The 15,037-nt window shown below is 43.9% G+C and overlaps 2 protein-coding genes and 2 long non-coding RNA genes across 4 annotated transcripts in view; 2 read left to right on the forward strand and 2 right to left on the reverse strand.

The window, feature by feature from the left end:
* LOC116543885 overlaps positions 1 to 15,037 on the reverse strand; it is a 373,403-nt gene that overhangs the window by 165,043 nt on the left and 193,323 nt on the right. The window lies entirely within an intron of this gene.
* LOC116543866 (zinc finger protein 429-like) overlaps positions 1 to 15,037 on the forward strand; it is a 785,602-nt gene that overhangs the window by 9,314 nt on the left and 761,251 nt on the right. The window lies entirely within an intron of this gene.
* LOC116543891 overlaps positions 1,660 to 15,037 on the reverse strand; it is a 17,517-nt gene continuing 4,139 nt past the window's right edge. Inside the window, exon 3 of the long non-coding RNA XR_004265747.1 lies at positions 1,660 to 1,673. This is a non-coding gene — a long non-coding RNA (uncharacterized LOC116543891). The remainder of the gene's footprint in view (positions 1,674 to 15,037) is intronic.
* Positions 5,624 to 15,037, forward strand: part of LOC116543865 (zinc finger protein 430-like) — a 41,745-nt gene continuing 32,331 nt past the window's right edge. Inside the window, 1 exon segment of the mRNA XM_032269808.1 lies at positions 5,624 to 5,821. Coding sequence (XP_032125699.1) covers positions 5,639 to 5,821 — 183 coding nt within the window. The 5' untranslated portion in view covers positions 5,624 to 5,638.

The following is a 15,037-nucleotide window of genomic DNA, read 5'->3' on the forward strand; positions in this document are numbered from 1 at the left end:
AAAAAAAAAAAAAAAAAAAAAAAAAAGATATACTGAAGAATAAAAGAAAAAAGAAAACATGATGCTCAACATCACTAATTATCAGAAAATTTCAAATCAAAACCAGCATTTTTACACTGTTGGTGGTAATGTAAACTAATACAATCACTATGAAAAACAGCCAGGAGATTCTTTAAAGAACAAAAAGTATAACTACTATTTGATCCAGCAATCCCACTCCTGGGTATTTACATACAGACAAAATGTCATTATATAAAAAGAGACTTGCACACACACGTTTACAGCAGCACAATTTGCAACTGCAAAAATATCGAACCAGCCTAAATGTCCATCAACCATCAAGTGGATAAAGAAAATGTGGTACATATATATACCATGAAATACTCAGCCATAAAACAAAAAATTGAATAATGACATTCACAGCAACTTGGATAAAGTTCAAGACCATTATTTATTTTGAGACGGAGTCTTACTCTATCACCCAGGCTGAAGTGCAGTGCTGCGATCTTGGCTCACTGAAACCTCCAACCTCCACCTCTCAGGTTCAAGTGATTCTCCTGCCTCAGCCTCCCAAGTAGCTGGGATTACAGGTGCCCACCACTATGTCCAGCTAATTTTTGTATTTTTAGTAGAGACAGGGTTTCACCATCTTGGCCAGGCTGGTCTTGAACTCCTGACATTGTGATCCACCTGCCTCAGCCTCCCAAAGTGCTGGGATTACAGGCATGAGCCACTGCGTCTGGCCAAAGACCATTATTCTAAGTGAAGTAACTCAGTAATATAAAACCAAATATGGTAAGCTGTCACTAACAAGTGGGAGCTAAGCTATGGGGATTCAAAATAATAAGAACTATATAATAAACCCCAGGGACTCGAGGGGAAGAGTAGGAGAGGAGTGAGGGTTAAAAGACTACACATTGGGTGCAGTGTACACTGCTCAGTTGCTGGGTGCACCAAAATCTCAGAAATCACCACTAAAGAAATTATGTGGGCCGGGCACGGTGGCTCAAGCCTGTAATCCCAGCACTTTGGGAGGCCGAGGCGGGTGGATCATGAGGTCAAGAGATCGAGACCATCCTGGTCAACATGGTGAAACCCTGTCTCTACTAAAAATACAAAACATTAGCTGGGCATGGTGGCGCCTGCCTGTAGTCCCAGCTACTCATGAGGCTGAGGCAGGAGAATTGCCTGAACCCAGGAGGCGGAGGTTGCGGTGAGCCGAGATCGCGCCATTGCACTCCAGCCTGGGTAACAACAGTGAAGCTCCGTCTTAAAAAAAAAAAAGAAAGAAAAAGAAATTATGTAATCAAATACCACCTGTACCCCAAAACTCCTAGAATGATAATAATAATAATTTCCAAAAAAATCCACATAGGCTTGTGTTTATATGCTTTGGCATTCTTTAAGAAAGAATCTACAGTAGATTGATCATGGCTCACTGCAGCCTCGGGCTCCTGTGCTCAGGCAATCTTCCTGTCTCAGCCTCCTGAATAGAAAGTCATACAGGTGCGGGCCACCGTGCCCAGCTAATTTTTGTATATTGTGTAGACATGGGCTTTTGCCATGTTGGTATCAAAACTCTGTGTTTCAACAGTCTTTGTGTCTTGGCCTCCCAAAGTCCTGGAATTCCAAGCATGAGCCACTATGCCTGACTAGAATCTTATTTTTATATGCTGTAGAAAAGCTAAATATATTTAGATCTGTTTACAGAAAAATTGAAAATAATCTTTTATTAAAAATATAAAATACTGGCCGGGCGCGGTGGCTCAAGCCTGTAATCCCAGCACTTTGGGAGGCCGAGGCGGGTGGATCACGAGGTCAAGAGATCGAGACCATCCTGGTCAACATGGTGAAACCCCGTCTCTACTAAAACTACAAAAAATTAGCTGGGCATGGTGGCACGTGCCTGTAGTCCCAGCGACTCAGGAGGCTGAGGCAGGAGAATTGCCTGAACCCGGGAGGCGGAGGTTGTGGTGAGCCGAGATTGCGCCATTGCACTCCAGCCTGGGCAACAAGAGCGAAACTCCGTCTCAAAAAAAAAAAACAAATATTATATATATATATATATATATAAAATATTTGATTTGCAGTAGCTTTTAAGGTAAATATATATATTATAATATTTTTTCCTCCAGCTGACCTTTGTAACAATTCCAACTGAACATGAAATTTCCTAGCCAGAATTCAGAGGAGGGCGTGAATCTAGAGTGCAGACTTGACAGGTGAAGAGGCATAGAAGTTCTGCTGTTTGGCCGGACACAGTGGTTCACACCTGCAATCCCAGCACTTTGGGGGACCGAGGCGGGTGGATCACCTGAGGTCAGGAATTCAAGACCAGCCTGGCCAACCTTGTGAAACCCGTCTCTGCTAAAAATACAAAAATTAGTTGTGCCCGGTGGCGGGTGCCTGTAATCCCAGCTACTTGGGAGGTTGAGGCAGGAGGATCTCTCGAACCTGGGAGGTGGAGGTTGCAGTGAGCTGACATTCTGCCATTGCACTCCAGCCTGTGTGACAGAGCGAGACTACGTCTAAAAAAAAAAAAAAAAAAAGGTCTTCTGCTCTCAGCAGGAGGCTTGTAGCCTGTGGCAAGTTCTCCGCCCTGCTAACCCATTGCCTGGAAACAAACTCGGTGCCATTGGAGGGTGCCTGGTGGGTGCTAGATTGGCCTTTTGGGTTGTGTGGGAGCTGGGTGAGACCTGTTACTGCCAGGTTTTTTCCACTTTCCTGACAACCTGCATCACACAGCAGAGGCATCCATAATTCTCCTGGGAACATAACTCCATTGACCTGAGAAAGTCACTGCCATCCCCTACAGCAGCCACAGCTGAAGTCAGGAATTCCAGACCAGCCTGGCCAACATGGAGAAACACCGCGTCTACTAAAAGCACAAAATTAGCTGGGCGTGGTGGTGTATGCCTTTAATCCCAGCTGCTTGGGAGGCTGAGGCAGGAGAATCGCTTGAACCCAGGAGGCAGAGGTTGTGGTGAGCCAGGATTGCACCATTGCACTTTAGCCTGGGCAACAAGAGTGAAACTCTGTCTGAAAAAATAAAATAAAATTTAAAAAAATTAAGAAAAAATCAAATATTATGTAATTATTTCAATAGATGCAGAAAAGGCATTTGACAAAATCCAGCATTTCTTTATGATTAAAACTCTCAGCAAAACCAGCAAATAAGGGACATAACTCAATATAATAAAAGCCATCTATGACAAACCCATAGAAAACATCATACTGAATGGGAAAAGTTGAAAGCATTCCCTCTGAGAACTGGAACAAGACAAGGATGCCCACTCTTACTACTCTACTTCAACATAGTACTGAACGTTCTAGCCAGAACAATCAAACAACAAGAAGAAATAAAGGGCATCCAAATTAATAAGAGAAAGTCAAACTGTCACTGTTTGCCGATGATATGATCATTTACCTCAAAAACTTTAAAGACTCAAGGAAGTTCCAAGAACTGATAAAAAAATCAGTAAAATTTCCAGATACAAGATGAATATACAAAAATTAGTAGCTCTTCTATACACCAATAGCCACCAAGTGGAAAATCAAATCAAGAATTCAACCCCTTTTAAACATTTTCTTTTTTTTTTTTTTTGAGACGGAGTTTTGCTCTTGTTACCCAGGCTGGAGTGCAATGGCGCGATCTCGGCTCACCGCAACCTCCGCCTCCTGGGTTCAGGCAATTCTCCTGCCTCAGCCTCCTGAGTCGCTGGGATTACAGGCACGCGCCACCATGCCCAGCTAATTTTTTGTATTTTTAGTAGAGACGGGGTTTCACCGTGTTGACCAGGATGGTCTCGATCTCTTGACCTCGTGATCCACCCGGCTCGGCCTCCCAAAGTGCTGGGATTACAGGCTTGAGCCACCGTGCCCGGCCGTCAACCCCTTTTAAAATAGCTGCAAAATAAACAAATAAACAAACTTAGGAATATACCTAACCAAGGAGGAAAAGACCTCTACAAAGAAAACTACAAAACACTACTGAAAGAAATCATACACAACACAAACAGATGGAAGTACATCCCATGCTCATGGGTGGATAGAATCAATATCGTGAAAATGACCATACTGCCAAAAGCGATCTACAAATTCAATGCAATCTTCATCAATATCACCATCGTTCCTCACAGAATTAGAAAAAAACAATACTAAAACTTATATGAAATTAAAAATAGCCTGCATAGCCAAAGCAAGACTAAGCAAAAACAAAACTAGGTATTTTTTGTACATAGCAAACGGAAACCTAACTGGATATATAAATAGACTGTAACACATTATTGTATCAGCCACTGTGTTTTTGCCAATAAAAGAAGATCAAGTGTTCAAATTATGTTTAAATAAGACAAATCCCAACCTGTAATCAATCTGGCTGTGTCTGTACCCCACTTCCATTTTCTTTATGTCACTTTGCTTTTTCCATCCACAAATCTGTTTTCGTCATGTGGCTGAGCTAGTCTCTATTGAGCCTACTCTGGATCCACTGGCTGCCCAATTTGCAAATTAATCTATACTCAATTAAACTCTGTTAAATTTAGTTTCTCTAAAGTTTTTCTCTTTTAAAAGTTTTCAAATATTTTCTATGATAAAAATAAATAATGTGCTATTGGGCTTTGATTTTCTAAGCTCATCCCTTAGTTATCTCCTAAGATTATTCTGTGTCTTCAAAATGCATCTCCATTTTTTTCTTTTTTTGAGATAGGGTCTCACTTTATCACTCAGTGTGGATGGCAGTGGTGCAACTAATCATGGCTCACTGCAGCCTTGACTTTCCAGGCTCAAGCAATCCTCCTGCCTCCGCCACCTAAGTAGCTTGGACTACAGACATGTATCACCATGGCTGGCTAATTTTTTCACGGAAACAAAATCTTATTGTGTGGCCCAGGCTGCAATGGAACTCCTGAGTTTACATAATTCTCCCATCTCAATCTCCCAAAGTGCTGGGATTACAGGTCTGAGCCACTGTGTGCTTCTGCAATTTCCTTCCCCCCCACAACCTATAATTTCTCGAGAGGTTTATTCCCTATGGTAAACAGTACAATATGAACACAAACCTAAAAGAAATCTGGCTTATTTTGTAGAAGTGTCACTATCCAGAATTTCAAGGGTTTCTGGCAGCTACTTTATTTATTTATTTAATTTATTTTTTAAATTTTTTTGAGACAGAGTTTTGCTCTTGCTGCCCAGGCGGGAGTGCAATGGTGCGATCTCGGCTCACTGCAACCTCCGCCTCCCGGGTTCAAGCGATTCTCCTGCCTCAGCCTCCGGAATAGCTGGGATTATAGGCAGGTGCCACCACGCCCGGATAATTTTGTATTTTTAGTGGAGACAAGGTTTCTCCATGTTGGTCAGGCTGGACTAAAACTCCCGACTTCAGGTGATCCACCCACCTCGGTCGTCCAAAGTGCTGGGATTACAGGCGTGAGCCACCGCGCCTGGCCCGATACAATATGTTTATAAATGCATATGACCTTATACACAAGGATAAATGCAAATACCCTCTGTAGTGAGCCTGGCTCAGCTCAGGGAGGAAGCCCTGTCAGAGAAAGCTGCAACCTACGCTGTCACTCTATTCAGCCCCGCGTCGCATCACATCTTCCGTCAATCATGGCTTGAGAGGGCGGGGATTTAAATGTCATCCAATCAGAGACGTCAAGCTGGGAACCGTCCAATCAGCCACGCAGTTGAAGCGGACAGGGCGGCTTCCGGGTTTGGCGGGGCCTTTGTCTCGCTGCAGCCGGAGCTGCGGGTCTCGTCTTCATTTTTGTGTCCTGTGCTCCTGGAGGCCCATCTTCTGTGGCCCTGTGACCAGCAGGTATTAGGAAATCAGAGCTAAGATGCCGGAATCCCCTGGAAGCCTAGAAATGGTGAGAGTGCCGGGTCCGATATCCGGAGAGGGGAAGGGCTGGTTGTAACGGGTGGAAGTGGCTGTGGCAGGACTTGGGCCTCCCCACAGTCAGCTCCGCAATCTGCGCCCCGAGTTCTGGCCCAGCTCAGCCTCAGTTCCCTTCAGGCATAAGATGGCGGCTGCACTGACAGCCGGGCAGGGGCGTCCTGTCTCTTCCCTGTGCTGTAACTGTGCCCTGGCCTGGAGCGCTCTCTGGGCAGCTCTGCACCCTCAGCGCCGCGTCTTCCAGATTGTACAGGGACCACGGGAGGGTCGTCAGGGGAGAATCCTGACTTGGGGTAAGGATTCATGAATTGGAAGAGCTTTGGTTCGTGGGTTCCCAGTTCCTCTTTTCTCCTATTAAAAATGTACAGGCCGGGTGCGGTGCCTGACGTCCGTAATACTAGCTCCTTGGGAGGCCAAGGTGGGCGGATCACCAAGTGAGGAGTTCAAGACCAGCGTTGCTAGCATAGTGAAACTCCGTCTTTACTAAAAATACAAAAATTAGCTGGGCGTGGTGGTGCACGCCCGTAGTCCCAGCTACTCGGGAGGCTGAGGCAGGAGAAATCAGTTGAATCTGGGAGGTGGAGGTTGCAGTGAGCTGAGATTGCGCCACTGCACTCCAGCCTGGGTAACACAGCAAGACTCTTTCTCGATTAAAAAAAAAAAAAAAGTACAGAAGTCGCCACAAAAATATTAAAGAATATAATCAAAGAGTAGTTCAAAAATTGTAGAGCATTCAGCTATGGTTTGTAATTTGGGGCTTATGGGCGGGGCTTGAAGGAAAGACTTTTATAAGGATCATGATGAAGAAAACGAAGTTTGTTAATTAGGTAGTTATGTCGTTTCTTAATTTGTACAATAAAGGTGAAAATTTTCTGGTTATGTAATTAGAACTTAATTGGCAATTCACAGTTGGTTAAGCCTGAAGTTTGTTTCTTTCAATGTAGTACTTTACAAAACAACGCATTTGAGTTAGTTTTTTTTTTTTTTTTTTTTGAGATGGAGTCTCTTTCTTGTTGCCCAGAGTGAGGCAGTGGAACGATCTCGGCTCACTGTAACTTCCGCCACCTGGGTTCAAGCTTCTGCCTCAGCCTCCTGAGTAGCTTGGATTATAGGCGCCCACCACCACACCCAGCTAATTTTTGTATTTTTAGTGTAGGTGGGATATCACCATGTTGGCCTGGCTGGTCTCGAACTCTTGACCTCAGGTGATCTGCCTGCCTCCACCTCCCAAAGTACTGGGATTACAGGTGTGAGCCACCTCACACCTGTAGATTTTTTTAAAAGTAGGAACCCAAAGACTAAAGACACCTCAATCTAATTGCCTGCCACTCAGTTATGTTCACACTCCATGGGAAACTGGTTTCCTGCTGTATTTTTCTCATCTCCCAAGCAGGGTCTTAAGTCTAACCCCCGACCCCATTTCTCCAGCCTCACTCTGGCTTTCAGTAAGATCTTAAATGTCCAGTTCCTTCTGTTGTTCCCAAATGCCAACTTTGTCTCCCTAATTCACATTATCACCTAATTGTCCTTTAGTGTACTTTTTTATACCATATTTTAATTAATTATTTCCTGACAAAGCATTAAATGGCACTTTTTTTTTTAATTGCATTTTAGGTTTTGGGGTACATGTGAAGAACATGCAAGATTGTTGCATAGGTACACACGTGGCAGTGTGATTTACTGAAATGGCACTTTTAATTAGATTTATCTGTTTGTAAATATTTCCCATGAGAAGGAAAAGAATAATCCCCTCACACTGTATTGTAGAAAATCTTGTGGTCTTTTTTGTTTATCGACTGTCGGCACAGAGATCTTATCAGAATGTTTTTAGGTCAAGGTTTTACTTTGGAAACTTTATGGAGTGATATGTCCTCAGCTACCCTTCAGGGTTTTGTGTTTTGCTTTTTGTGTTTTTTTTTTTTTTTTTTGGTCCTGGATTTCAGTACTATCTGGGGATAAACCAAGATATCTACCATGGTTATGTCAGCTAGAGTGTCTAGTGGATCTCAGCTTCTGGGTTATTTTCTCCCATAGGAGAACTTGAGGTCTGGAGTATATCCTCTCAAGGAAGCAAATGGATGCCCTGGGGCTGAGAGGAATCTTCTGGTGTACTTTTTTTTTTTTTTTTTTGAGATAGAGTCTCACTCTGTGGCCAGGTACCAGGCTGGAGTGCAGTGGCATGATCTTGACTCACTGCAACCTCCGCCTCCCAGGTTCAAACAATTCTGCCTCAACCTCCCGAGTAGCTGGGACTACAGGCCCACACCCAGCTAATTTTTGTATTTTTAGTAGAGACAGGGTTTCACCATGTTGGCCGGGATGGTCTCAATCTCTTGACCTCATGATCCACCCGCCTCAGCTTCCCAAAGTGCTGGGATTACAGGCGTGAGCCACCTTGCCCGGCCCTTCTGGTGTACTCTGTATGAAAAGGTAACCCCTTGAGATGTTAAAATTGTCTTCACCCAACCCACCTCTCATTTCTTGGAGACATATTGCTGATCAGCCAATCAGATTGTGATATTGAGGGGAAAACAGAAATAATTTCTGCCCCCTGAATTCTCTAAGGGGACAGAAAAATAGTAAAATAAATATAGTGAAACTAAAATAGTGGAAAAAAGTGAAACATTGGGGACAGGTAAAATAGTATCCCAAAAGACAAAAAGAAAAAGAAAACACTGACCCCCGTGAAATGGTGTAAGAACTTGTGAAGTAAAATGCCCCTGGGGCAGTCACTGGGGCATAGTGCAGTGTCTCCTGAGTGGGTGGCTCCTGAGCACATAAGTGAGCAGGAGTGGGTGGAAGAATCTCTCAAGTGATTGAATGGCCTGACTTGAAACATGAGTCAGACGCATCTGTTTTTTACCAGTACTGCCACTCCCTGGGTTTGTCACCTTGAAAAGATATGTTCAGTTATTTTAACCTCAGGTTTTTTGCTGTAAATTGTATTGTATTAGTAGGGCTTGAAAGTTAGGAAAATATTTACAAAAGGCATAAAAGCGGTGGGTTTCAGAAAAAATTAATATCTAATCATATATTCCATTCATTAAAAAATCTCTATTTCCCCCTTTTTTTCCCTGGTGTGAGTTTAGGAATTTTCTCAGGTGTGTTTTTTATGGCTGGGTGATTTCAAACAGAATTCTAAGGCTCAGCTTTTAGAATGCTACCAAGGAAATGAGTAGGGAAAATCTCTATTCCATTTTTGCTATAGAAAGTAAGTACATTTCCACCAGAAAATGTGGTATAATTGGTGAGTTACATATATTCATGTAAACATCCGTTCCTCTTTCTGCAGGGTAAATTTGTGACAGTGGATATCTCTGTTCAGATCCTGTTAATCTCGATTTCTGAGTTTCATGCTAAATTTTATAAGATGAAACTTGGTACTACCTAGAAGCTTTCCCATATGACTAATTGTTTACTAAATGATTTTTAATGGAATTAATAAAATAATGCTTATGTTAAAGAAATAGATACTTTTTTTTTTTTTTTTTTTTGAGACGGAGTTTCATTCATGTTACCCAGGCTGGAGTGCAATGGCGCGATCTCGGCTCACCGCAACCTCCGCCTCCTGGGTTCAGGCAATTCTCCTGCCTCAGCCTCCTAAGTAGCTGGGATTACAGGCACGTGCCACCATGCCCAGCTGATTTTTTGTATTTTTAGTAGAGACGGGGTTTCACCATGTTGACCAGGATGGTCTCGATCTCTTGACCTCGTGATCCACCTGCCTCGGCCTCCCAAAGTGCTGGGATTACAGGCTTGAGCCACCGCGCCCGGCCCCAAGAAATAGATACTTTTGCTTTTTTTAATGGAGGTATAAATTGCAGGCACCTTAAAATATCCTTCCCTTATATGATGAAGAAAACCAAGGTCCTTGAACAACACCCTTATATGAACGCTATGTTTGAGCAATTTTGCTGGATTTTTCAAACACGTAGTTTCAAAAACCAAGTGAGTAACTCTAACATGGAAATTAAAGCTTGAGCCCAGTGACTCAGAGCTAAGGCTAATATTGAGCCTACAAAAGGAGGTTTTTTTTTTTTTTTTTTTTAATTAGAGGCAATATGCCTATTTTTTTCTTTCTTTTGAGACGGAGTTTCGCTCTCGTTACCCAGGCTGCAGTGCAATGGCACGATCTCGGCTCACCGCAACCTCCGCCTCCTGGGTTCAGGCAATTCTCCTGCCTCAGCCTCCTGAGTAGCTGGGACTACAGGCACGCGCCACCATGTGCAGCTAATGTTTTGTATTTTTAGTAGAGACGGGGTTTCACCATGTTGACCAGGATGGTCTGGATCTCTTGATCTCGTGATCCACCCGCCTTGGCCTCCCAAAGTGCTGGGATTACAGGCTTGAGCCACCGCGCCCGGCCCTAAAAGGAGGTTATTAAAGGCCCTGTTAGTTTTTTCTGGAGAGCCTCTTTTGCAGATATCTTATCCTGCTCACTCCACCCATGGAAGAAGCTTTTTTGCTGTGATAAGCTACGGAGTCCTGAAAAGCTGGGGGCCCACAGACAGATGCAGTTAAGGTTAAGATAAAAGGGGACTGAGACAGTCTTACTGATGATGAAGTTGTTACTGTTTTAAGACAGTTTCTAGACTTTGTAACATGTAACAAAGTTAGATTTATGTTAAAAATTTGAATTCTAAAGGAGTATTACAACCAACAGGAGGAAATATCCACTATAAGATAGGTAAGGATTGCAAAGTTTAGGCAGACAAGGGAGGAACTAACAAGATTAGAAAGGTGGGAGGGAGGGCAGGGCGCGGTGGCTCAAGCCTGTAATCCCAGCACTTTGGGAGGCCTAGGTGGGTGGATCACGAGGTCAAGAGATCGAGACCATCCTGGTCAACACGGTGAAACCCCGTCTCTACTAAAAATTTAAAAAATTAGCTGGGCATGGTGGCGCGTGCCTGTAATCCCAGCTACTCAGGAGGCTGAGGCAGGAGAATTGCCTGAACCCAGGAGGCGGAGGTTGCGGTGAGCCGAGATCGCGCCATTGCACTCCAGCCTGGGTAACAAGAGCGAAACTCCGTCCCAAAAAAAAAAAAAAAAAAAAAAAAGAAAGGTGGGAGGGAAATGGTAAATGGAGGTGGTATAATCAGATTTTGGATTAGAGAATGTTTTACCCTGAAGGCAGCATGTTCTTAGGAGGCACATAAAATGGGGTTGCATACTGGCTCAGATGGAGGGTAGCTCCAAGTTCAGGAGCCTGTGAAAAATTTTTTTTAGATCACTAAAGACAAATTCAGCTGATTTCTTTTAATGAGAAAAAGAAAATATGCAGAGTTCTTACCGGAAAGGGATCACAATCCAAACTCCAAGAGAGGGTTCTTGGATTTTGCCCAAGAAAGAATTCAGGGTGAGTACAGAGTAAAGTAAAAGCAAATTTATTAGAAAAGAGAAGGAATAAAAGAATGGCTTACTCAATAGGCAGAGCAGCCCTCAGGGCTGCTGGTTGCCCATTTTTATGGGTATTTCTTGATTATATTCTAAACAAGAGATGGATTATTTATGCTTCCCCAATTAGACAATATAAAGTAATATCCTGATATTTCTGTGATGTCTCCTTAGCATCTGTAAACTGTCATGGCACTGGTGGCGGTGTGGCACTGAGGATGACCCGGAGGTCACTCTCATCCCTTCTTGGTTTTGTGGGTTTTATCCACCTTCTTCACTGTAAGCTGTTTTATCAGCCAAGTTTTTATAACCTGTATGTTTTTTTTGTTTTTTTTTTTTTTTGAGACAGAGTTTCGCTCTTGTTACCCAGGCTGGAGTGCAATGGCGCGATCTCGGCTCACCGCAACCTCCGCCTCCTGGGTTCAGGCAATTCTCCTGCCTCAGCCTCCTGAGTAGCTGGGATTACAGGCATGCGCCACCATGCCCAGCTAATTTTTTGTAGCTTTTTTTTTTTAGTTGAGACGGGGTTTCACCATGTTGACCAGGATGGTCTCGATCCTTGACCTCGTGATCCACCCGCCTCGGCCTCCCAAAGTGCTGGGATTACAGGCTTGAGCCACCGCGCCCGGCTGTTTGTTTTTTTTTTTAATTTGAGACGGAGTTTTGCTCTTGTTGCCCAGGCTGGAGTGCAATGGCATGATCTTGGCTCACTGTAACCTCCACCTCCCGGGTTCAAGCAATTCTCCTGCCTCAGCCTCCTGAGTAGCTGGGATCACATGCATATGTCACCATGACCAGCTAATTTTTTCTATTTTTAGTAGAGACGGGGTTTCACTATGTTGGCCAGGCTGCAAAGTGCTGGGATTACAGGCATGAGCCACCATACCTAGCCATAACCTGTATTTTGTGCTGAACTCTTATCTCATTCTGTGACTTAGAATGCCTAGCCATTGGGCAGTGCAGCCCAGTAGGCCTCAGCCTCATCTTACCCAGCCCCTATTAAACATGGATTTGCCCTGATTCAGTACGCCTCTGACGTTTATGCCCCCCCCCTTTTTTTTTTTTCAGAGATGGAGAGGGGTCTCTAACCTTCTAAATCTTAGTAAGAACTATAACCTTCCTTAGTTGGGCCTCGAATACAAGTTCAGTCAAGCATCCTTGCATTTTATTAAGAGGAGCCTTGTCCAGAGACGGTGACTCACGCCTGTAATCCCAGCACTTTGGGAGGCTGAAGCAAACAGATCACAAGGTCAGGAGTTCGAGACCAGCCTGGCCAACATGGTGAAACACCGTCCCTACTAAAACTACAAAATTAGCTGGATGTGGTGGCGCATGCATGTAATCCCAGCTGCTCGGGAGGCAGAGGCAGGAGAATCGCTTAAACCTGGGAGGCAGAGGTTTCAGTGAGCCAAGATTGCGCCATTGCACTCCAGCCTGGGTGACAGGGCAAGACTCTGTCTCAAAAAAAAAAAAAAAAAAAGCAAAAAACAAAAAGAGGAGCCTTTAACCCACTCTGTCTTAGGAGAGACTCTAACACCCCTAAGTTTGACCTCTAACCATATTCTACCCTTTATTCAGATATGTACCCCACTTGCCCAGAGTCAGCCAACTGGTGCACACAGATGATTTTCCTTTGGGTCAGGGATCTCTTCAGTACAGTCTCTTTGTGGTTGCCAGAAAGATGTTATCCCAAAGAAGTTCTGATCCAGACCTCAAAAGAGGGTTCTTGGATTTCACCCAAGAAAGAATTCAGAGTGAGCCCATGGAGTAAAATGAAAGCAAGTTTATTAAGAAAGTAAAGGAATAAAAGAATGGCTTGCTCCATAGGCTGGTTGCCCATTTTTATGGATATTCCCTAATTATATGCTAACCAAGGGATGGATTATTTATGCCTCTCTTTTTTAGATCATAATAGTGTAACTTTCTGAGGTTGCCATGGCATTTGTGAACTGTCATGACACTGGTGGGATTGTAGCACTGAGGATGACCAGAGGTCACTCTCATCACTGGTTTTGGTGGGTTTTATCTCGCTTGTTTATTGCAGCCTGTTTTTTCTTTTTCTTTCTTTTTTTTGAGATGGAGTCTCGCTCTGTTACCCAGGCTGGAGTGTAGTGGTGCAATCTTGGCTCACTGCACCCTCTGCCTCCCAGGTTCAAGCACTTCTCCTGTCTCTGCCTCCCCAGCAGCTAGAATACAGGCACGTGCCATCACACCTGACTGATTTTTGTATTTTTCTTAGAGATGGGGTTTTACAATGTTGACCAGGCTCGTCTTGAACTCCTGACCTCAGGTGATCCACCCGCCTCGGCCTCCCTAAGTGCTGGGATTACAGGTGTGAGCCACCGTGCCTGGCTGGGATTCTCCAATTTTAACTAGTAGTTCAGATGCGTGGTTGGGGTTTGTCACTGGCATCTGCAGTGAGGGCAAAGTTGTGGGGCTGAGCCCTGAATCAAGGTCTGTGCTGACTCTGGGTGGTGTCAGAATTGAAATGTTAGACAATGAGTTGGTGTTGGAGGATTGTTTGGTGTACTTCGAACTCTACAGATACAGTGCCAGAAGAAGGATATCACAGAGGCCTGGCCTGGAATGGAACTCTGGGTGTCTGGGAATGGGAGACTCTGCCCTCCTGTACACTGCTCATTGTGATTCCAGGTCTTCTCTGTGGGTGACAGAGGACTAAAAACTTAGAGAAAAAGAGCACTGATGACAGACCCCCTTTTCTTGCGGTGGCCACCACAGGATTCCCACCTACTCACAAACACACCCACTAGACATTGACATTTCCACACTCCTCCTAGGACTAGGCACCACCCTCAGGAACTTCACCACGGCAGTTTTGATCCTAGTGTTTCTTGACAAAATCCCACAAAAAGTACCTATAAGTCTCCTCACATATCCCCACTCCCAGACACTGAATCTGCAGCAGGAACCTGTTTTATCCACCATCCTGGGGTTCTGGACCACCCGTTCATAATCTCATCTGCCTGTATGGACACAGAAATAAATCAGTGTACAGCCCCACCTGGGCCACTATCTGTATAACGAACAGTTTCTTCCACCTACATTGCATTCTTCTCCACCCATGGGTCTTTTTTCCTTTTAACTTTTCTTTTTGGTTCGGGCTTGCACATGCAGGTTTGTTATACAGGTAAAATTGTGTCATAGGGGTTTGGTGTAGGTTATTTTGTCTTTGAGGTACTAAACCTAGCAATGAACAGGTATTTTTTTTAACCTCTTTTTCCTTTCATCTTCCACCCTCAGCTAGGCTTCGGTGACTGTTGTGTCCATATGTTCTTATTTCTTAGCTCTTACTTATAAATGAGAGCATGCATTTGGTTTTGTGTTTCTGCATTATCTTTAGATAATGGTCTCCAGCTTCATCCATGTTGCTGCAAAGAATATCATCTGATTTTTGTTTTTATGGCCACATAGTCTTCCATCATATGTATGTGCCATATTTTGTTTTTATTAAATCTTTTATTTAATTAATTTATTTTTGGGAGACAGTGTCTCACTCTGTCACACAGACTAGAGTGCAGTGGTGGAATCTTGGCTCACTTCAGCCTCAACCTTCCAGGCTCAAGGAATCCTCCTACCTCAACCTCTTAAGTAACTGGGACTACAGGCATGCTGCCCCACACCAGACTAATTTTTCTTTTTCTGTTTTCTGTAGAGATAGGGTTTTGCCATGTTGCCTAGGCTGGTCTTTTTTTTTTTTTTTTTTTTTTTTTGAGACGGAGTTTC

Source organism: Sapajus apella, unplaced genomic scaffold, assembly GCF_009761245.1.
Source record: "Sapajus apella isolate SASKATOON/1434 unplaced genomic scaffold, GSC_monkey_1.0 scaffold199, whole genome shotgun sequence".
Lineage (NCBI taxonomy): Eukaryota > Metazoa > Chordata > Mammalia > Primates > Cebidae > Sapajus > Sapajus apella.